Genomic DNA, 22,411 nt, shown 5'->3' on the forward strand with positions numbered 1-22,411 from the left:
AAATTAAGCCATGGCTATGTATTGCCCTTGATTTATTTATAGGATACCTATTGCCTGTATATGGCCATAGGAAATAGGTAACTCACAAGAAATACATTTTTGCAATAATCTAGCTGCGGTGTGGTCATTTTCTCAGCTGTCATTTCCAACCGTTTTCCACTTCCTTATTGTCAGTGCATTAGGTCCGCCTTCTGGCTCATTGGCCGTTTGGGTATTGGTGGAAGGGGGTGCACCTTACTTTGATTGGAGAATTCTCTTCCGTATGCTCCAGCCACGCCTCGTATGAGGGAAAAATGACTACCATGGAAGTGGGTGAGTGAGATTTGTGTAATGTTTCCTCATAAATGCAAACCATTTTCAGAATAATAACATTTCTGGAAGAAAGATGTGCCGTCGTTTTGTTCATTGTCCCACAATATGCCATAAATGCTAGGTTTGGTCGCTAGCTAGTTTGACACGCGCTAGCTACAAATGTTAGCTGGCTAAGCACAGTGCCCTAGACCTTGATTTTTCTTATGTTATCCAGAGAAAAATGCTATAGCCAGTAACTTAGCAGATACTGTGCCCAACAAGATACCTGACCATGCTACACAGTGATGCTGATGGAAGGAATGATCGTTGGATTGATGTCCATGGCATTTGTCTTGGTCTGTTTGAGACAAATGCATTGCATACTGCACTATAAAAAGTCGTAATTCAATCTGTTAAACATATTTGCGACACGATGTTTGAACAGGAAAATAAGCAACAAAGGCCTAGCCTACATCCTTGGACCTGCTGTTAAATTGTTTGCGTGCTGTTGCCTGGTGCAGTGTGTAGTGTATCATTATGTGGTTGTTAACTGTTTTGAGGATAGTGTGGTGTTATGTGTGTTTGTTCTTCTGATATCGCTTTGGTACCCATTGAGTCCCTGGCTGAGTATTTCTCTGTCTGGCGCAGAACGACAGCGGGGTCGGTACGCAGCACTGGCCATCGCAGCCGTTGTGATTGTAGTGGGAGTCCCTCTTTGGTGGCGCACCACCGAAACTTACCGTGCCTGGCTGCCTGTGCACCAGATCAACGAGTTGGCCCAGCTGCAGGTATGTTGTGTAATTATGTGTTCGCATACATTGCTATTCTGTATAACCTCTGTCTAACTTCCACCTCTTGTTCTTTAGCTTCAGTTGAATGTCGATGTAGAAGTTGTGTTCTCCCGTGGAACCCTGACCCCAGAACAAGGGAAAAAGGTTCCATTAACACAAACACGAGATGAGGAACACACAGTGGACGGTAAGGGTAACGTACTTGGTGTTTTTGATTGATCAGCAAGCACGCAAAACTTGATTCAATTTAAATAGCTACTTAGGTTTCCATTTCACATCCTCTAACTTCGACCAAATGTTTCTCTTCTTCCTTTTGCGCCATCTAAGCAAGAACGGAGGAGCATGTTATCGGTATATGTGTATAATGTCTCCTCTCTTCCACATGTCTTGTTCTCCCTATAGAAAATACTTCTCTGAGGTACAAGTATGAGACAAAGTACCGAACAGCTACCATCATGGAAGAGGATGCTCTTAACCAGCCTACTGCTGCAGGTCAGGCCTCCTCAGCCTCAGTTGTCAAACTCAGCCCCCCAGCCCTAACAGCTCCCTCAAGCAAAACCATGCAGATATGACAAAAGGAAACAAGCATCTGATGGCTCTATATCTCTCTGTGTCTCTCTCTGTTCCCTCCTTTAGAGGCTGACGTCGCTCTGCACACGCTCAGTGAGAGCCCGTGTGGTTCCGTGGTGGTGCACGTGATCCCCGAATCCTCCTCGCTACTTCCAGAGGTGAGGACGAGACGTTAGCCTTCGCAAGCGTATACAAAACGGAAGGGGGGGGGGGGGGGGGGGGGGGGGAAGACAGCGTCCGCGTGTTCATGCCATGGGTGTGTGTCCCTGTCAGGGCGTGAGCGTGTACGTGGGCCGGAGGAGGACCGCCGTGCTGCGAACGAGCAGCGCTCCGAGAGGGGGCGTGACTCTCAAGGAGGTGCTGGCTGCCCTGGAGCCGCAGGTCACCCAGGTGCTGCACATGATGTCGTTCAGCCACACTGACATCGCCGTGGCCGTCAGCGACCGAGTCCGCCTCGGCAAAGTCAGCAGGGAGAGTCTGGTAGACAGCATGAGAGCCTTCAAGTCCAGTCCAGGTCAGTTCACGAGACCGTCACATTTGACCCACTTGAGATGAGAAATGTCCATGGTACTGTGCCATTAGTTCACATGAGATTAGCACATTTTCCCCCCTTGAGTCGGTTTCTAGCCAGACCACTTCCAGTAGTTTCCTTTCAGGCCAGGCCTGGATATGTTCTACCTTACTACTTCCTTTCCTCTCTTTCATTCTTATCCCCCTTTTATATATTTTACCCTCCGTGTCTAACTCCAGGATATGAGATAACCTTCAGCCTGCTAAACCCGGATCCAAAGTCACACCGCCTCCACTGGGACATCGAGGGAGCTGTACAGAACTACATCCAGCCCTTGCTCACAAAACTAGCCCCTGTCGCCAACTTCAGCATCGACTCTCAGGTGGTCCCATCTCCATATCTCGTCGGACTTGCTGATCAACCACATCTGTGTGGCTGTCAAATATGTAACCGGGTCCCTTCTCATCTGTGTGCCATAGATCCTGTACTACGCAGTGCTGGGGGTCAACCCTCGCTTTGACGGCAGCTTTAATGCCTACACGCTCAACGCTGAGAGCCTTGCACACGTTATTAACCCTGTGGAGGCCAGACTGGGTGAGAAGCGCACACGCGCGCACGTAAATATACACGGCCCCAACCGCGAACAGCTTATCGTTTGGGAGAAATAGCCTATGTGCAAGGTTATGCATGTGGACATTGAGGTGACGTCGTAAAGATAGCGAGGTAGGTGTTTTTCTGTGTCCAGGCTCCAGTGCCGCTTCCTCCTACCCGGTGTTGAACTTCCTGCTGTACGTGCCTGATGCCCACCACTCCCCCCTCTACATCCATGGGCACAGGAAACAGGAAGTGCCTTCCAACGCATTCCATTCTCCACGCTGGGGTGGCATCATGGTGAGACGCTGCCACCTTCTTACGGGGCGGCTGCAACAGCTTGCCACCATGGGCAATCTCGTCATCGCTTTGTTTTGTAGGACAAACTCCTTCTCATCCCATTTTTCTCTCTGTAGGTGTATAACGTCAACGACCGCTATGGGCCTGGGGCTGAGTTTCCTGTTGATGTCAGCATAGACATGGCCAGGGTCATGGGAGTCTTCCTTGCACAGCTTCGGTCAGTCGAAAAACATACGAGTGTGTGTGTGTGTGTGGAAGTAGATATATTTATCTGTTTGTAAATGCAAATGCCTGTGAGTGTCGGTGTAGATATTATTGTGTGCTTGTTTGTTTTTTTTGTGTGTGTAACCTTCCTCTCTCTCTCTCTGTCAGACTAATGCTGGGGGTGCAATCCTCTGCCCCTCCCCCTGGCTTCCTGGTTGAACCGTGTGGCAGTGCAGGATTGGCAGACTGGGAGCTGGACCGCCTTATGTGGAGTCGTAGTGTGGAAAACGTTGCCACAGCAACGACCACCATCACCTCATTGGCACAGCTTCTTGACCAGATTGGCAATATCGTCATCAACGACAACATTGCCCAGCAGGTGTGTGTTTGTGTGTTACAGTACATTTGACATCTAATCTAAAGGAAAAGCGATAGGCTTCAAGAAGGTTTTTCTATGGTTTTCGAAGTGACACAATACCTATTGTTGTCCATGTCACCCAGGTGTCGAGTGCTGTCACGTCCCTGCAGTTGGCTGTGGCTGAGTTGGAGATGGGGAACCTTGGCTTCGCCCTGCAGTACAGCAAGGAGGCCATCTTGGCATCGGAGAGAGCCTTCTTCGACCCCTCCCTCCTCCACCTCCTCTATTTTCCAGATGACCAGAAGTTTGCCATCTACATCCCCTTATTCCTGCCCATGTGTGTCCCCATCTTGCTGTCCTTGCTCAAGATCGCCTCTGAGATCAGACAGAGGCGCAAGGACAAACAGGCGAAGAAAGACTGAGACACATGCGTACACAGGCATGGATACCCAAACGGCCTATGGCCTTAGTTCACAGACCACTGTGACACCGGTCAGCTAATCTACAGGAATGTAGCCAGGATGAAGTTAAGGAGGCTTGAAACTCATCGTACTACGTGGATGAATGGAAACCTCAATGGCCTTGGCTTCATACGATTGTACTTCTGATGTGGTCCCACTGCACTCTAAAGTCACAAGTATAAAAACTAGCATCAGGATGGCACTGACAAATTAAGTTTCTACACTTCCAAGCCCATCTCCTTTCTATTTGTTAATACCATTATAGAAAATACCAATGATGGATGCACTGTACTACTGTTAAAAGGGATCTTATTTAATGAAGAAATGTTGTCTGACATATTGAAAGATACATAGGGGGTGCTTTTTTACCTTGTTTTAGACTATGTGAAATTAAAGAACAATACAAGTATATTTTTTCGTAAATGTATTCTTTATTCTAGTGACAGTGTGGTTCGATACCCTTATACACTTAGCTCTAAGACTGTCGTGATATAGTCTTGATGTTAAGTAGGGGAGACCGGGGTTGGTTGGCTACAGGGGTTGGTTGGCACACAGCATTTTTGGGTCGTTTTGAAGGTCACAGAAACAAAATTGTAACATCAAAATGTTTGTTTTCTCGACCTGCACTCATCTACTATGTTAAAACATCTGAAAATCACAAACTGTTTTGGTGAGGGTAACATTTCACTTTTATAGTATCAAAAGTAAAAAAGTGGTCTGTGGACTGAATTTATTATAAAACTGTGTCAGCTAAAGATATTTAAAACATGTTACATGTAGTTAATAGACATAGGAATCAGCTACATTTTCATTTAAAATTTGAAAGTTTGTGATGAGTGATGGTAGATAGCCAACATAATTTAATCACAAAATTGGGTTAAATTTGAGCGGGGTTGGTTGGCACAGTGATTTTGAAGATATAGGAATTTAATCAAAAAGTGCTAAAACATGTATTATAAGTTTGATGGGGGAGAGGGGCTACTAAGAGGGCTACTGTTAGGCTACTGTTGGGGTTATTATCCCTTTTAAATGTTGTCTAATAAGAATGTTGTTGTCAACATTCCGTTCTTCAGTCTTTTTGCCTGATTCTGAGGATTAGGCATAGGTTTAGGTTTAATACATACATTCCTTCTAATAAATTGCATAAAACATGTTATAGAATGATTAATTGGTTACACTCTTTTATTAAATGTTCAAATTGTTTCTATTGCTTGCTTCATTTTGTGTAACTATAGCATTTTAACATTGTGCCAACCAACCCCATATTGTGTGCCAACCAACCCCGTGATGGGGCTGGTTGGCACAAATGCACAACATGATTTAAATCTCAAATCACCACATTTAAAACAAATATTTGTGTACTTGTAAACGTATTTAATTATGGCTTAGACCATAACGTTTCATTTGCTGCTGGTTAGAATATTCTATCATAAATTATGCCAGAGAAATATGGCAGTCAGTGAAAAGTGTGCCAACCAACCCCGGTCTCCCCTACCTATTATTTAGTAAATGCACGGACAGCAATACGCTGCTTTCGGAAAACAATTAGAAAATTCGCGTTCTACATTTTGCATGATGTTTTGAAGCGCACCTTGACCTTAACGTCCGCCGCCTTGTTTTCAGAACGGAAGCTGGCCGGTTTTCCAACTTAGTTAATGGACTGAAGTGTACCGGACAGTTTTCACACCCCAAATTTTAGAAGATAATTGTGTTTGGATGGTTAACAGTGATATTGGTGACCGTTTAATATCTTAAAATCGGCCATCATCTAGGTTTGTTGATTTGTTCGTACACACCTTTGCAGTGAAATTTCTTATTTGTGATCGATTCGGAGGAATGTCTGGAGGAGTCATTCAAGGCCCAGCGGGTAATAACGACTGTCGGATTTACGTGGGCAACTTTCCCCCAGATATTCGTACCAAGGATGTCGAAGATGTTTTCTATAAATACGGGGCCATACGCGACATTGATCTGAAAAACCGAAGAGAAGGACCGCCGTTTGCCTTTGTTGAATTTGAAGATCCTCGTGGCGTTGTTTAGTATGAATGGTAGTTAGCTAAACAGCCTGTACTGTCTGGGCTTCACCAGCCCTTAGCAAGCATACTGTACACATTCGCTATGACATTCATGGGGCTCTGGGCACATTCTTTTACGAATTAGCAAGGGTAGTACCTTTCAAATAACTTTGGTTGGGGGATATAACTACTACTTGTCAAAACGTTTATGGGCCGTTGTTTTTATTGAGTGCTTAATGTCCCTGCTTTGGCCTTGTACGTTACAAACCGTGTTTTACCAACTTATGTCGACTGTTTGTTTTAATAAGGGATGCAGAGGGCGCTGTCTGTGGTCGTGACAGCTACGACTATGATGGCTATCGCCTGCGTGTGGAGTTTCCACGAAGCGGGCGTGGGGGTGGGAGAGGAGGTGGCGGAGGTATTGGAGCTCCACGGGGAAGGTATGGCCCACCCTCACGCCGCTCCGAGTACAGGATCATTGTCTCAGGTTAGTGAGTGAGTCACTCGTATTGTTGCGTTGCCAGTCGTACAGTATGTAGGTCAACAGTTGTATCTATTGTGTGTGCTCCCACACCCTAGGCCTCCCACCCAGTGGATAATGGCAGGACCTGAAGAACTACATGCAAGAGGCAGGTGATGTATGTACGCTGACGTGGTCCGTGATGGCACCGGCGTGGTGGAGTTTGTACTCAAGGAAGACATGACCTACGCCGTCCGCAAGTTGGATAACACTAAGTTCTCATGAAGCTCTCATGAAGAAGGTTTGGGTGACGGATATGGGATAATGGCTGCACACAAGGAAATAGCTATGGAATTTGGAAGGTTTACCAGGGTAAGTCTTGGAAAGTCATACTGCGAGGGTGGGGGAGAAGTGGATGAATTAGGGAAGGGAAAATATAACTGACCCCGTAAGTGCTTTTCTTCTATTCGGAAGCGGCTTGTGTGTAGAAATTCAGTGCTTTGGGTTTGTTTCTTAAATAGTAGCTGTTTGTGTGTCTCCGTGTGCATCTAGGGAGAGACAGCCTACATCCGTGTGAAGGTGGACGGGCCCCGTAGCCCTAGCTATGGCCACTCGCACTCCCGCAGTCACAGCAACAGCCGGTCCCGGAGTTACTTGCCGCGCCGAACTCGAGGTTCCCCAAACTACTCTCGCTCACGCACCTAGGCCCTCAACCAGCTCTTCTCCGAGATGCTTACAGCACCTATCCAGACCCAGGATCTGGCCTCCTCTAGCCCTGTGTGGTCTGAGACTTCCCACTCACTGATCAGTTTGACGTCAGCTGTGACTCACTCTGCCCCCTGGTGGGCCGTCAGCTGTATTACTCTTCCAGTTCATCCTCCTGATTCGTCTTCTCTTTCCTCTCACCCTGTTTGTCGAACTTTTGTTGTTGTCCCTCCCACCCCCTTTCTTTCCCATAACCCCCTCTCCTCCCCTCTCCTCACTCCCCTTTCCATCACCCCGCGTTTCACCCTCTAACTCATCTCTACAAACACTGCTGTGTCATTCTGACTGGTAACTCTCCCCTCTCTCTCCTCGTTTGAACCCAGTGGAAATGGGACAAGCAGCCTCGGTGCTTCCATCGTTGTCTGGTCTTGTGCTAACGCATGTTGTTCGGCAGGGATGGGTTTGTGAATGGTTTTTCGGGGAGGGAGGATACCTGTTGTTTTTCTGGGAGTGTTTACTTGTGTGAACTGTTGTACTTTCACCTTCTCGTGTGTCTTTCTGTAGAATTCAGAGGAGCAGGATGGGATGGAAACACAGGAAACAGGAAAAGTCATATTAGGAAAACTGGAGTCCACTTTTTAGTTTTCAGCATTGTATTTTCACTAGGAGCTGATGATAGTTTGGTGTCCTTTTTCTCTAAAGTAATCTATTCTATGGCACCTAGTTGATCACTCTTTGAAGCATGCATTTGTACACAGCAAAAGCTCCTTCTTTTGCGTGGGTGTGATTCTAACTTGTTGCCTCCTTCTGTTTGGTTCTGCTGGTATTCTGAAGGTTTGGATTGGGCTCACTGTCTCCCCATCCCGGAGCCGGATCAGTGGATCAGGATTCAGGATTAGGTTTAAGGATGGATACATGGAGCAGGAGCGTGGGAGCATTTTACAGGGAGAAGATCCCAACCCTCTGGGCCAGCCCCCCCAACCCTGTCCCCTACCAACCAAACTGGAATCATTAAGTTAAAATAACTAATCTAATTGGCACTCAAACATACCAAATTCCTTTTTCATTTGCTTTCATTTTGGTAGAACCTCAGATTTGCTCCCCGACGGGATCTTGATCGGCCATCTTTTCTTTTTGTCTGATATATCTTCTTTTCATAATTATAAAAAAGTGGAGCAAAGTCTGGAGCAAAAGCAAGGGGGCGTGCTCCGAGGCACAGGATGGACCCGCGCGCCTAAGGAGTGGTAACGAGGGTTAACGAGGGGAATTCTAACATGGATGGTGGGAGGGAGGGAAGGAAGGCACCAGAGGGTGAGATGTCGTAATGATGGTTTGCGAGTTCAGTTTTAGTTCACATACTCACATGGTTTGCAGTGTTTGTGCCTCTCCTAAATAAATACCCATTTGCACAGCAGTATGAATTCTTTCATTGTATTCACTTATTTGTGCCAGTGTTTTACTCTAATTACCACATTTTACTACATTTTAGAAATAGAACATAGTTCAGCATCAGACAAGGTTATCAAATCATATCACATAACTTAGGTTTACCTGAAGAATGACACATGTATTTACTTAAATGTTGTACAATCATTAAAAGGCCTTGCTTGATTCAAATGATCCACTCCTACTGATAATGTATTACCACGCAAGTCAGCTATCATTAGGTGTTGTCCCCCAAAGACTTGGATTGGTCAGTGATAAAAAACCTGTATAATTCTAAATTTAGTGGGACTGATTTCACCATCTCAACCAGAAAACCAGATATTTAACGCACACTAACACAAGGCTTCATGGATCGCACCGTTCTCTACGCCACTTTATTCATCAGTGATATACCTTTGCTGTGCATATAATCAAGAGTCACAAAGATCAAACAATCATCATTCAGCAGCCAGTCGGATGCATAGTAAGACGAAGCAGTTTGAGTTTAGCATCAATCAGCTTCCCAGCGGAGCTGCACAGCATTGTGGGTGGAAATAAGATGCAGGCAATGGCATGCTAGTGGAAAACGCTTGTAGCGACCGGGTGGAAGTCGTGATCGAGCCAATAAGAGAGTCGGTGCAATGCGGGGGGCGGACCAAGTAAGAACGTGGCAAGTAACCGCATATGAGCGACAAACAGTGGTCTATCATTCGTAGCGTAGAGGATACACACACACGCAGAACTTTGGTTTAAAAAAAAACGGGAAGAGTTATTTGAGTGAATAAAGTCATTTGTAGTACAAAATCGAAGTCAGACAATAAACAGGTGAGCTACCATTTTCTAATGTCAGTCTGTCATAATCATGGAAGATGCATTAGCAGCATCTCCTGCGTTCAAGTTCTAAGATGTGCGCAATCGGAACTCCAGTCACTGTTCTACTCGGTGTGTATGTGTAATGTCCAGACTATGCCTATGCAGTCTATTTCTAAATATAAGCCATGACAAACACGTAAGATGTAGTTAGTCATTACAATGATAGTGTAGGTTACAATTGCAAAAGCAATGCCCAGAAATATCGTTAACAGAATTGGGTGATTAGGAAGTGTCGCCGCGCGGTCATTCAACACCTAGCAGATGTTTCAATGTAGATAGGCTACAACGTTGCTGAATCCATTTTTAACTGCGCTCTCGAAGCACAGCCTGTCTTCAAGGACAGAGACGAAATTAATTCCGCTGTCATCATAAAAAAAATCTGATGAGTAACATTTTAACCGCAGAAAGTTATTCTTATTAACTCGAACGTCACTGCCGGCAACATAGATAAACGCAGGTGATTTTCAGGACTACAGGTGTTGTATAGGGGAGACAGGTGATCACCTAGTCAGATCACTGCCTCCTAAGGCTGATCACACTGTGCTTTGTGCGTAGTTTGTGATTCATGTTATAGACATAAAGGTTTGTGGATTATTTTAGTTTATTGCTGTTCCAAAGGCAAAGCCTAGTGAAGCCTTTTTGGTTTAGTCACAGAGTAGGCCATTTGGACATCATCGACGTCCATGTTGCCATTCCACGAGTTGAAAACCAGTCCAATACAGTTTGTTCTTGTAATTGGATATCAGTTGGTGTCTATAGATTATGGATTCAACCTAATTGCATGAATTAATGCGGTATTCCTCTTGCATCTTATTCAGCCTGGGATTGCTGTTCATCATGGACAGAGGCCAGATTGCTCTCTGTCAGAGCAAGGTGATAAAGTGTTGGTTGGCAGGAGATGGATAACTGAGCTGTTTGGCTTAGAGCTGCAGACTGCAGAGATCAGGAATGAGAAAGTCAGGAATTAGAACAACACTGCTCAAACTACTTCAACCTCTCGTCTTGTGTCCTGTGGTGTGTTGTTGTTACTGGTTCTGCAATTTGCCAGCAGCCCTCCCACATGAAGCAACATGGGGGTCACCATTTGTTAGAGTTTTTTGGGAGGGTTGTGGCTGCTGACTCTTCTACATTCCCTGCAATGGAGACCAATGCCTATGAGACACAGCACCAACACCAGAGACATGTTTTGGTTTATCACAGTAATTCAGTGAAACCACATGTGATTTACAAGGGACTGAAGTAGAAGCTGACAGTCTGGACACTGCAGTATGTGACCGCTTTAATCAGGCCTTGCTTGGAGTTCAAATTTGTGTATGTCTGTTCTCAGCCATCATGACTGACAGGAAGGCAGTGATAAAGAACGCAGACATGTCAGAGGACATGCAACAGGACGCGGTGGACTGTGCTACCCAGGCCATGGAGAAGTACAACATCGAGAAAGACATCGCTGCCTACATCAAAAAGGTAACCTGGGGTTTTGCATGGGGTCTAGATGTTGCCCGACTTGAGATTCACGCGTTTAAGATTCATACTTAAGAGTCAAGATTAACACGTTTTGTTTTGTTCCCACCTGCCCCTCCCTAACCCCAACCCTCTCTCCATAGGAGTTTGATAAGAAGTACAACCCAACATGGCATTGCATTGTGGGAAGGAACTTCGGCAGCTATGTGACGCACGAGACCAAGCACTTCATCTACTTCTACCTGGGCCAAGTAGCCATACTGCTCTTCAAGTCTGGCTGAGCCCCCCCCACCCCCCCACCCCCACCCCAGATAGCCTAACCTACCCCCCCCCCCCTTCCCCCTTACCTTATTTACCCCTTATTGTGACTCCCCTGAACCACATTACCACCGACAGTGAAAGGGGCTTCGCTCTTCAACTGGACTGTGATACACAGATGGCTGAGGTCATTCTTACTTACTCGCTCACACACGTGTATACACATACACACACAATACACAAACAAACGCCTTGCCCCCAACAATTGCATCCACACACTAGCTCAAACACAGACTAACTCATACTCTACAAATGTTCTAGATTATTCTTAAGACCTGGCTGTGCACTGATGCATGGACCGTGTACATTACTTCATGTGTATATGTTGCAGTATGATAAACATGCTTGTCATGGAGTTGCCTAAGATGACTCAGCAACAGGATATTTTTGTTTATTATGCTTTTTTTATTTTCTGTTTGATTTAATGTTATTAAAGATGTTGTACAAAATGCTTTGACTGTTGCTTAAACATTATTAATAAAGAGTAGAATACTTTATTTCAAAGTAATATTGCCTCCTGTCTTTAAAGTTAATGTCTCTTGGCTGTGTAATATTTGTCAGATAATTGGCACCATCCATCCATAATATAATGTATCTTTCTTTTCATGAGAATGTGAAGGAAAGGGCACCATCAGTCCAAATAATTTTGTTCTAATATCGCACCACGCTGTTCAAAAATGCCATAGGCCCTAAAAAATCACACAACGAAGTTATAATTAAATAAACGATCTGATGAGTGGTAGAGAGCGACGACCATTGCGCAGAAGAGGAAATAACCTCCGTTTGACCCCGGATGTTGATGTGAGTTACCATAGTAGTGACTGCATTTAAGTAGACTAAGATGGCGACTAAAGCAACGTTGTCACCGGGTCCTGTGCGACCAGGATCTTGCAACCTTAAAGTTAACGACACACCGCCTGTTAGTTTATCTCCAGATGCTGCTCCGTTCATTCCGCTTGCCAAGGAAACAGAACTTGGTTCCGTGTCAGATGCTGGGGTACAGTTTGCCCGGTGTGCCTCTAAGTTCCGCTTGTTACGATCTGGAGACCCAGCCAGTCTCAAAACCGAACTCAACTTGCTCTTTGATCAACTAATTTCAGAAAACTACAATAACAACTTTAGTCCGCACACCTATATACGACCTGAGGTAGGTACCAGTCATGAAGTGACCGTGCCACGTAGTATCATTTTGCAAGCTACGGTACGTATACAAATCAATCTTGTTTTCCTCTTTAGGATGTTTGCGCTTTGCTCGTTCATGCCAGTCGTCTAGTGCCACTCAGTCAAGAACATCTAGTCATTAAACTCTGCCAACTCATTCATCATCTACTCAACCAGCTGCAGGTACGCCCACACTGTAGATTACTGCATTATCATGTCGATAGCTCCAGAATCTGCGGTCAAGACTGACAATACTATTCTTGGACGTTTGTCTCTGGGCATGGTGCTATGACGGTTCAACCTATTCTCAGTCTTGTTCTCTGTTCTCCAGGTGATAGTGGATGAGCACACGCTGGAATTGTTGGTGTGCTATACCTTGCGTGCCTTAAGTGCCTGCAGCTCATGGACCCATTCCGATGTGCTTCTGGCACTCTCCACTCTGGTGTATGGGAATGGACATAAATGCCACAAGGTAGATTTATACGGTGCAATTAGCATACGTTCTAATGGGCTGAGTATCAAACGTGTATAAAACGCCATCCAATGCAATTGGAGATGTCGGCTTGCAATCAAGGACACACTGGAAGCTATAACTATAACTGTTGTTTTCCCTTTTTTGCAGCACTTGAGTGAGTTACTGGGTGAGACGCGAGTGTTGATGCTGTACAGCGCCCCCACCCAGCCAGACATGGAGTTACGGCGTGCTGCTCTGACCTGTATGGCCAACCTTTGTCTGGGGTAGGAATTCACAATCTCATACTTTTTAGGATAGTTCAGTAGTGTGTGTCGTGAGATCGTCTCAACCTGAAATAGTTTCTGAAGATAACCAGCTCTACTTATTAAGGGTGTAACGATACATTCAGCTCACAATATAATACGTATCATGATACTGGGTGTGCGATACAATACGTACCACGAAATTTTGAACAACATTTTAAATGAAACTGAAATTAAATTCTCAGATTTATTTCCAAAACATTGAATCATTTTCTTTGTTGTACATACAATTTAGTTAACTCAGTTCATGCGATTTCTGTGAAGGCAAGCATGACGCAGGTGCAGAGTAGGTCGCACGCTGGCAGCTCAACCAATAGGATCAAACGGATGGCATGTTGTGAAAATATTGCCATAACTCTACGATACATATTGTAAAGTTTTGTATTATGATATATTGTTCCCCGATATATTGTTACACCCCTAATACGTGTGTGTGTGTGTGTGTGTGTGTGTAGTATTCCTGGCCAGCAATCCCTAGATGAGAAGTACAAGAGTGTGTGCTTCAGAGTGTTCCTGGAGACACTGCAGTCCCTCAAATCCTCCACCAGTGATGAACTGCTGTATTGCACGGTACACACACACACACACACACACAAATGCAGCATCTAAATTCATGTCTCTGTCGCACTCAGTAATCCCTCCCTCCCTCCTTGTAGGTTATCCAGGGGGCATTGAAGGGCCTCCAGTGTCTTCTCTCTGGGGGGAAGTGGAAGTTTGGACCAGGGGGAGACTTAGGTTCTCTGTTGGCTGCACTCAAGGTACAGTCCCTGTGCAACAAGCAAGTTTGCAAGTAGAAAGTCCATATGTTAATGCGGTCGCTCACACTGCTGTGTGTGTATCAAAGCCTTGTCATGATTGTGTGTGTGTGTCTGTCAGAGGCTCATGTTCCAGGGGGCCCCGGGTATGTGTGTGGAGTGGCCGTCCGTGCTGTACCCTGCCACCCTCCCCCAGTATGAGGCTCCATCGGCCCCTAAGCCTCCCGAACCGGCACCCGACCCCCCTGCACAGGGCAAGGCCTCTGGGGTAAGTCCCGCAGCCTTGCTCCCTCATAAGTCCCTCACCTGAAACATCCACTGTATTAGTCATCTCCCCGAGTACAATACGTGCCGATTAGCCGTCGGAGCAGAACACGGATCACAGTTAGGATTTAAAGATGGTCAGAGATTGCTAATCAAGCTGTAGCGCTTCATGTAATTTGGATGTCATTTTCGGCCTGTAATTTCTTGTAATTTTTGGTCGGCCGAAATGAGAGAGAACTGAGTGGCACTCACTTTTTCTTTCTTCTCCTCTTTATCTCTTTCTCTCTTGCTGTCTTTCTTTTTTCTGCCTCTTCGTCCCTCCACTTTCTGTCTCTTTCTCTCTCTCTCTCTCTCTCTCTCTCTCTCTCTCTCTCTCTCTCTCTCTCTCTCTCTCTCTCTCTCTCTCTCTCTCTCTCTCTCTCTCTCTCTCTCTCTCTGTGTGTCTCCTCATCTCTCCACAGAACAAGAAGAAGAAGAGCCGGGGGAAGGGGAAGAAGACGGACGAGAAGCGAGGGGACGACGGCGAGGAGGACGAGCGAGAGAGAGAGCCTGCGCTTTTGAAAGGAGGAGGCGTGAAGGGCGGGGGAGGAGGAGGAGGAGCAGGAGGAGAGGCCTGGTCTAAAGGCCCAGCGGCTTCTCCGTCTCTCTACCCCTCCTGGAGGAAAAGCAGCTCGGACTCTGAGTTCTCGGACCCTGAGGGAGGCGCACAGAACAAGCTGAGGTACCCGTGTGTGTGTGTGGGGGTCTCCCTCTCTCTTTCTGTCTCTCTCTCTATACGTCTCTCTCACTCTCTCGGTTTCTCATTCCTTCTCTTGCTAGCTGTTCTGCTCAGGCTCTTGCTGTCACGATGTCCTGAAGGAAGCCCTCTGACGCTGTGTGTTTGCGTGTCAGGTTGTACCACTGTCGCGTCAGACAGGGGGCGCTGCACTGCCTGCTGGTGGTGGTGAAGGGGGTGGAGAAGAGGACCCTCTATGGCTACTGGTCCTCCTTCATACCCGACGCCCCCATCGGAGGACACCCCCCTCTCACTCTCCTCACCATCATACTCAAGGACCCCTCCCCCAAGGTACACACACACACACACACACACAGTAGATACACACATGCAGCATGTGCCCTTTTCGCACACATGGATACAAAAACCCAGGGGTATCAACACGTATGCAATATTTGCTCTTTACTCACATAGTATATGTATAGGTGTTTACGTGCGCGCACACACACACACACACACACACACACAGGACATGCACAATTCACATATTGACGCGGTCAAACACGAAGACCCATGCTCCAATGTGTCAACTCGTCACCCACCCTCCCCCCAGGTGCGTGCCTGTGCCCTCCAGGTGCTCTCGGCCCTGCTGGACGGCTCCCGCCAGCTGCTGGGGGTGGCGGAGGACACGGCGCCTCCCCGCACGGCGTTCACCCCCTTCTCCTTCTCCCTGGCCGCGGCCATCAGGGAGCTGCACCGCTCCCTGAGCCTGGCCCTGCTGGCCGAGGCCTCCGCCCACACCCTCACACAGGTCATCAAGGTAACACCCGCGGGTCCAAGGACCATCCGCTATCCCTCGCTGGATGACGGATATTGCTAGTAGCACTATAGATATTTGACGTGCACACACACACACACGTCCCAGCGCACTGACAGGTCTCTGCTCTGCTGTAGAGTCTGGCCCACCTGGTGTCCAACGCCCCCTACAACCGCCTCCGACCCGGCCTACTCAGTCCCCTCTGGAGACAGATTCGCCCCTACATACGCCACCGAGGTCTGTGTTTGTGTGTGAATGTGTGGGTGTGTACATGTGGGTGTTTCTCAGGATGTGTGTGTGTGTGGTGGGGCGTTGTTTTCTTAAACACTTGTAGTGCCGACCAGGTTTATAGTAACCAAGTGTGTGTTTGCGCGTCTTCTTCTTTCCTCCCGCCGTAGACGTGAACGTGCGCGTGTCCGTCCTGACCCTGTACGGGGCCCTGCTGTCCGCCCAGGCCCCTCTCCCTGAGGTGCAGCTCCTCCTCAGACAGCCAGGGGGCGGCAGCACCTCCACCACGGGCTCGCACACCCCCCAGGACACGGCCCTGAGCTGGAGGCAGAGAGACGCGCCCTCCTCCCCCTCGCACCGCGGCACCCACGCCTCTCCCCCGGCCTCGCGCACCCCTACGGAGGAGGGAGAGGGGGGGAGGAGCGGGCCGCCCTGGCTGCTGCAGCTGTGCATGTCGCTGGTCACTCAGCCCCGAGAGGACCAATCGGACGGCGAGGCAGCCGGAGGGGGCGGGCCTACCAGTCTGGAGCCCTTCCCCTTACGTCTAGAAGCCTTGCAGGTTCTGGCCCACCTGGTGAGAGGGTACTTCCCTCTGGCCCAGGGGAGTCTGTGTGAGCTGGGCCAGGTGAGCGCTAGCTGCCTCCGAGAGACGGACCCTTCCATACAGCTGCACGGAGCAAAGGTAACTCTCCCCTTTTCTCTCTCTTGCTGTCTCTGCTCTCTCTTTCTGTCTCTCTCTGTCTCTCTCTCATCAGCCCCTGTCTGTCTCTTGTGTATGCAGTGATAAAAAGGATCATCCAAATGAAAAGGCCAAACATCCATTTCTACTTCTCCCCCTCTCTCCCTTCCTCTCTCTAGTTGCTGGAAGAGTTGGGGACAGGTATAATACAGCAGTACAGAGCCGAGAGCAGCGTTCCAGAGACTGCCAGGGTCCCCCTCAGCCAGGTACGCTAGTCTGCGCATCGCACATCACATGATGTAGTAGGGCAGTGGTCACCAACCTTTTTAGGCCAAAGATCACCGACCTTTGCCTTGGTGACCCGAAGATCTACCTATTGAGGCGTTGAGAGACAGAACAGACTCCAGACTGAACTTACAACTTAACTTTATATTTGGCCTTATTGTAATTGAATGAAATCAAACACTTTGTGAACAATATGAACAAGAAAAAACACTTTTGCAATGAGCAGGCTGGATATGAACGGTTTTATTTATAAACTGAAGTTACAACACAACACTGACAAATTTCTCATGTGACAAGTCAGTGTGATGGCTGTGACTGAACACATGTCTGTGAGTGCCTTGTAGTTTGGCTCATAAGCAGAGACAGCCAGTCTGAGGCAGTCTGTGAGGTGTCTGTCAGTAAGCCGGCTCCTGTACTTGGATTTGGTGATTTTCATCTGTGAAAATGCCATTTCACAGAGGTAGGTCGATCCAAAGTAGGCACTCACTTTTAGTGCACATGCACTGAGGAGAGGAAACTTCTCTCGGCTGACAAGTCCCCAAAAGTCACTGTCCCTTGACCTGGCTTTCAGCTCAATGTCATTTTGCAAATCAAGCATCTCCATGTCCACTCCACTTGGCAAAGCAAATGCTTTCTCGAATTGGTCTGCAACCTCCTCTGTATTAATAGGCAGGAATGGGTTTGAAAGAAATGCAGCAATATCCTTCATGATTTCTAACTCACCAAAACGTCGACTGAACTCCGCTGCCAGTTTGTCCAGGTGCACACAGTACTGCTCAGGGTGAAAGTCAGAAGAGTCTTTGATGGACTGTGACATTTTTTCCAGGTTTGTAAAGTGTGTCAGCGTCCCTTTCCTCAGATTCGTGGTCCAGACACAGAGTTTGGCCTTGAACGCATTCACTGCGCTGATCATGTGGAGGAGGTGCCGGTCTTTTCCCTGGAGTTCGTGGTTGAGCGAGTTCAGTTTTCCGGTTAGGTCCGTCAGAAACCCCAGGTCCAGTAGCCACGCATCCGTTGAAAGTTCCTCGTGCTCCTCGTTCCTTTTCGACAGAAACGTCTTAATCACAGGCAGCAAGTCAACAAATCGCTGCAGCACTTTTCCGCGACTCAACCACCTGACATCAGCATGCAGAAGCAGGTCTCCATACGCCGAATCGAGCTCATCCAATAACGCCTTGAATAAGCGATGCTGAAGCGCTTTTGCTCGAATCGAGTTTACCACTTTGACCACCAGTGACATGACATGAGAAAAGTCCACAACTTTCCCAGCCAAGGCTTGCTGATGAATCACACAGTGATACTTCATGAAGTCGGGGAAATCCGGATCATTACGGCACAGTGCTATAAAACCAGCGTGCACACCGCACATTGCCGGTGCCCCATCGGTAGTGATTGCCACCAGTTTCTGAATGGGGATGTTCTTTTCACGGACATAGCTTTTAAAAACGTTGTAAATATCCTCACCTCTCGTTCTCTCTTTTAATTGGAGAAGAGTGAGGAAGTCCTCCTTTGTTGTAAAGTCCCGGAAAGCCATTCTGACAAATACAACAAGCTGAGCCGTGTCCATTACATCCAGCGATTCATCAAACTGCAGTGAAAAATATTCACAGAGTGACAAGTCCTCCAACACCTGTTGATCAGTTGCAGCCTTACTTTGAGACGTAGGTTGTGAGAAAAGCAACTGTTGAGCCTTCAACTCCACTTTCAGCTCCTGAACTTTTTTGGCGCGGATTGCGCTCTTTGGTGGATAGCAGTCTTTGAATTTCGGATGGTTAGTGTTGTGGTGCCGCTCCAAATTCCCTCGCTTAGACAGTGCCTGTGGCTGGTGGCACAACATACACACACTCTTGTCTTTTACCAAGGTAAAGATGAATTCCTCCTCCCATTCATGATGGAAACTGTAGTTTTTCGCCCTCTTTCGTGGTGCCTCTGCCATGCTTGCTAACACTATGTGGACAACACGGCCGGGTAAATAAACAAACCAACGGCAACCACGCCCACAGGTATCCTGGGATAGCAGGTCTCTCAAAGGTCGTCTTCGGGAAAAAACGCCCATTTATTTTGTCGGTGAATTGCTTTGCAACACGCACAGGCCAATATGCAAATCCAGGTACAAGAGAACGCGCGTTCAGTTTAAGAATCCTCCGCGTTCATGAATTAGTCGGAGATCAGTATTTCTGAAATTATTTTGGAGATCGACAGGGAAAGTCTCCGAGATCGACACGTCGATCGCGATCGACAGGTTGGCGACCTCTGTAGGGAGTCAGATAGCTGAGCAGGTAGGGAATCGGACTAGTAATCTGAATGTTGCCAGATCGATTCCCGGCTGTGCCAAATTACATTGTGTCCTTGGTCATTGTGTCACTTCACCCTATTTACTTTGGGGGGGAATGTCCCTGTACTTACTGTAAGTCGCTCTGGATAAGAGCGTCTGCTAAATGACTAAATGTAAATTTAGTAGTAGTGCACAAAGTACCATTCGAACGCGTCATGCAGGTGTGACATCAACACGTCATGGCGGGTGTAGCATGAATATGTCACGCGGGTGCAACACGCCAGCATGTGTAACGTGTGTGTGTGTGTGTGTGACGGGAAACTCGGCAGGTGGTGCAGTTCTGGCTGGAGGTGTTGAGCGGGCCGCTGAACAGGGCTCTGCAGAGTGAGCAGCACCCCACCCTGCAGACCAGCGCCTGTGACACCCTCTCCTCCATCCTCCCGCAGGCCTTCGCCCAGCTGCCTGTGAGTCTCCCCCGCTCCAGCCCTTCCCCGTCCTCTGGTTCTCTCCCGTCCGATCCTCCCCTGTGGTCTTTCTCTCCTTCTCGCGAAGCTCTAACTCTTTTTCTTTTCCCCTCCAACCATCTCCTGTCTGCGGAAAAACCCGAAATTGAGCCACGCCGCTTTTTGTGTTTTGACTATTTGGCTTGCGTGTATGTGTGTAGGATAAGAGCCAAGTGATGTGCATCACGGTGTTGCTGGGCCTGACCTACAGTGACAACTCTCTGGTGAAGGCTGCCGCTGTCAGGGCCCTGGGAGTCTACATCCTGTTCCCCTGTCTGAGAGAGGTACTGATGACTACACTACCCACAACCCCCCTCGCCTCCTCACTCCACTGTTCTATTGACGTGTGTCACGCAAGGCGCAATTGCCGTTACCGATGGTGTCGTCTCTGCAGGATGTGATGTTTGTGGCAGACACGGCGAACACAATCCTGATGGCGCTGGACGACCGATCAGCCAACGTCCGCGCCAAGGCAGCCTGGTCGCTAGGCAACCTCACGGACACGCTTATCGTCAACATGTGAGAACGCCGTCTTTCTTTCGTCTATCAAGGGGGGGGGGGGGGGGGGGGGGGGGGGGGGTCTGCACGGTCTACATATTTGTCGCGTCTCTCTTCCTTTCCCTTTTTGCCTGCCTGCTACTCTCCCTTGCCCCATCCAACTGTTCCCTCTCTCTTTCCAACTGTTTCCTCTCTTTCTATCTCTCTCTCTCTCTCTCCCCCCCTCTGTCAGGGAGTGTGTGGGTGAAGACTTCCAGGAGGAGTTGTCTGACATGCTGCTGCTGAAGATGTTGAAGTCAGCCGCTCGAGCCTCGGCCGACAAGGACAGGGTAAGGACTTCCACCGAGCACATCGCCACTCGAAACATGGCAACAATTGTCAACAAAACACCTCCCAAACCTTACCACAGGTCATTTTACCGTTTTCCCAAATGCACCTTGTGAAGCAGTGGTCCACCTTTGACACGGGAGCTTCTCTCCTCTATCCCAGGTGAAGTCCAATGCCGTGAGAGCGTTGGGGAATCTGCTCCACTTCCTGCGTTATGGTCAGCTTACCCGCCCCGTGTTCCAACAGCCCCTCGAGGAGGCCGTCCGAGCGCTTGTCCAAACCGTCCAATCCGAGGCCACCATGAAAGTCCGATGGAACGCCTGCTATGCCCTGGGGAACGCCTTTCAAAACCCTGCCCTCCCCCTTGGTAGTTTGACACACACACACAGCGTGTACTGTAATTGACAACCTTGTACACTGTATGTTTTGAAGCGCCTCAAACATTCTCCTCTCTTTTCCCTTCCTCTCAATAGACTCCGCCGAATGGTCCAGCGACGCGTTCTCGGCCCTCTGCTCTGTCGTCTCTTCCTGTAAGAACTTTAAGGTGCGAATCAAGTCTGCCGCCGCCCTCTCCGTCCCCGCCCGGCGCAGTAGCTACGGCGACGTGGAGCGCTTCGGCCGCGTGTGGAGTGCCCTGGCCACGGCCCTGGAGAACAGCGAGGACACGCACAACTTCCTGGAATACCGCTACTGCGCCAGCCTCCGACACACACTCGCCAAAGCCCTCACCCACCTCCTCTCCCTCAGCCAAGCACAGGACATGCCCGCCCTGGGGGCGTCGCTGGCCGGGGAGGAGGGGAAAGGCATCAGAGAGCACCTGATCAAGTATCTTCGAGGAGAGGGGGAAGGAAGCGGAGGACCGGGGAGGGAAGGAGGAAAAGGGGGAGAGAGGGATGGGGAGGAGGGGGACAGTTCCAACCCCCAGGAGAGGGTCACAGCTGTACAGAAGACACGAGACAGACTGAGGGGGGCATGTGTGGAGGCAGAGGGAGGGGAAGGCCTGGGAATGGATGAGGCGGCGAGGGGGGCAGAGATGGTGGTGGCGTTCCTGGAGGACGTGCTGCGGAGCTGCGAGGAGCTAGAGGGGTCCCACGGCACTCCCACCGTGGCTCAGTTTACTCCCACTGTTTGACCTCCTATCAGGCTGTGACACCAGCCTGACCCCACCAGAATAGAGCAGAACCGAGGGAAAATAGACTACTTGATGTTACGGTGCCCTAAAAAGAGACTGGAAGAGCATCGGCCTTCTTAATTATTCTTTTCCCAGAGATCATATCTATACTTAACAATCAGGGATTCTTAATTGTTTTATATTAATGCATCTACACAACAATCAACCTTCCGAAACCTCCCTGAAATAAATGACTTTATATAAAAAAATATATATCGATTTTATTAAATCCCATTTTTACTGACCTGTGATGTTGTGTCTGAGTTTACTTAATTGTTCAGCAGATGCTTTCATCCAAAGCGGCAGAGCGAGATTTGAACCTGCGGCCTAAAATAATAAATAAGCTACTTGAAAGTAAACATATAAAGCCTAATTATTTTTACTTTGACCAATTCTGTGAGTTTCACTGTTGTTTTACTTGCTTGAAAAGGCAATTCCACTGTCACTTTTTTTATAACGAAATTTATGCTTTGTTGTCTTTATTATATGCACCAACCCACCAAAGAAATTCATTGTTTGTGTTAATACTTGGCAAACTTGGCAATAAACCGGATCCTGATTCTGCAGAGCGACAAGATTGCCTTTTGGTGACCCCTTGTGGATGGTGTAGGTGGAAAGGCTG

General features: G+C 48.1%; 3 protein-coding genes and 1 pseudogene across 4 annotated transcripts; all 4 read left to right on the forward strand.

The window, feature by feature from the left end:
- The first annotated feature begins 208 nt into the window (after nt 1-208).
- Nucleotides 209-4,486, forward strand: pigs (phosphatidylinositol glycan anchor biosynthesis, class S). Its single transcript, XM_047020849.1, has 12 exons — nt 209-312; nt 940-1,079; nt 1,158-1,269; nt 1,485-1,574; nt 1,719-1,810; nt 1,926-2,166; nt 2,403-2,545; nt 2,643-2,757; nt 2,909-3,054; nt 3,171-3,271; nt 3,427-3,637; nt 3,760-4,486. The coding sequence occupies exons 1-12, from the start codon at nt 294-296 to the stop codon at nt 4,036-4,038; spliced, it is 1,689 nt and encodes a 562-aa protein (XP_046876805.1). The 5' UTR covers nt 209-293; the 3' UTR covers nt 4,039-4,486.
- A 1,194-nt stretch (nt 4,487-5,680) lies between these two features.
- Nucleotides 5,681-8,610, forward strand: LOC124467884 (annotated as a pseudogene).
- Nucleotides 8,611-9,321: 711 nt separating this feature from the next.
- On the forward strand, nt 9,322-11,842 carry dynll2b (dynein, light chain, LC8-type 2b). The gene is made up of 3 exons (XM_047020399.1): nt 9,322-9,507; nt 10,883-11,019; nt 11,160-11,842. The coding sequence occupies exons 2-3, from the start codon at nt 10,888-10,890 to the stop codon at nt 11,295-11,297; spliced, it is 270 nt and encodes an 89-aa protein (XP_046876355.1). The 5' UTR covers nt 9,322-9,507; nt 10,883-10,887; the 3' UTR covers nt 11,298-11,842.
- A 315-nt stretch (nt 11,843-12,157) lies between these two features.
- heatr6 (HEAT repeat containing 6) lies at nt 12,158-22,221 on the forward strand. Of its 2 annotated transcripts, none has more exons than XM_047020247.1 (19): nt 12,158-12,481; nt 12,571-12,678; nt 12,827-12,967; nt 13,118-13,233; nt 13,728-13,842; nt 13,929-14,030; nt 14,149-14,295; nt 14,753-15,012; nt 15,183-15,357; nt 15,620-15,826; nt 15,961-16,060; nt 16,222-16,733; nt 16,910-16,996; nt 19,620-19,754; nt 19,955-20,077; nt 20,188-20,312; nt 20,524-20,620; nt 20,781-20,985; nt 21,092-22,219. In XM_047020247.1, the coding sequence occupies exons 1-19, from the start codon at nt 12,176-12,178 to the stop codon at nt 21,748-21,750; spliced, it is 3,720 nt and encodes a 1,239-aa protein (XP_046876203.1). In that variant the 5' UTR covers nt 12,158-12,175; the 3' UTR covers nt 21,751-22,219. The 2 variants fall into 2 exon arrangements, with proteins under 2 accessions (XP_046876203.1, XP_046876204.1); XM_047020248.1 differs by having other exon boundaries at nt 12,164-12,481; nt 20,865-20,985; nt 21,092-22,221.
- Nucleotides 22,222-22,411: the final 190 nt, after the last annotated feature.

The sequence above is a fragment of the Hypomesus transpacificus genome, chromosome 5 (genome assembly GCF_021917145.1).
Source record: "Hypomesus transpacificus isolate Combined female chromosome 5, fHypTra1, whole genome shotgun sequence".
Taxonomy (NCBI): domain Eukaryota; kingdom Metazoa; phylum Chordata; class Actinopteri; order Osmeriformes; family Osmeridae; genus Hypomesus; species Hypomesus transpacificus.

Bases quoted from the DNA above. Each gene is read 5' to 3' on its own strand.
- pigs (XM_047020849.1), top strand. The intron at 1,270-1,484 runs GTAAGGGTAACG...TTCTCCCTATAG, and splicing joins TGAGGAACACACAGTGGACG to AAAATACTTCTCTGAGGTAC. The intron at 2,758-2,908 runs GTGAGAAGCGCA...TTCTGTGTCCAG, and splicing joins CCCTGTGGAGGCCAGACTGG to GCTCCAGTGCCGCTTCCTCC.
- dynll2b (XM_047020399.1), top strand. From the start codon at position 10,888: ATGACTGACAGGAAGGCAGTGATAAAGAACGCAGACATGTCAGAGGAC. The intron at 11,020-11,159 runs GTAACCTGGGGT...CTCTCTCCATAG, and splicing joins TCGCTGCCTACATCAAAAAG to GAGTTTGATAAGAAGTACAA.
- heatr6 (XM_047020247.1), top strand. From the start codon at position 12,176: ATGGCGACTAAAGCAACGTTGTCACCGGGTCCTGTGCGACCAGGATCT. The intron at 15,827-15,960 runs GTAACACCCGCG...GCTCTGCTGTAG, and splicing joins CCCTCACACAGGTCATCAAG to AGTCTGGCCCACCTGGTGTC. The intron at 20,986-21,091 runs GTAGTTTGACAC...TCCTCTCAATAG, and splicing joins AAACCCTGCCCTCCCCCTTG to ACTCCGCCGAATGGTCCAGC.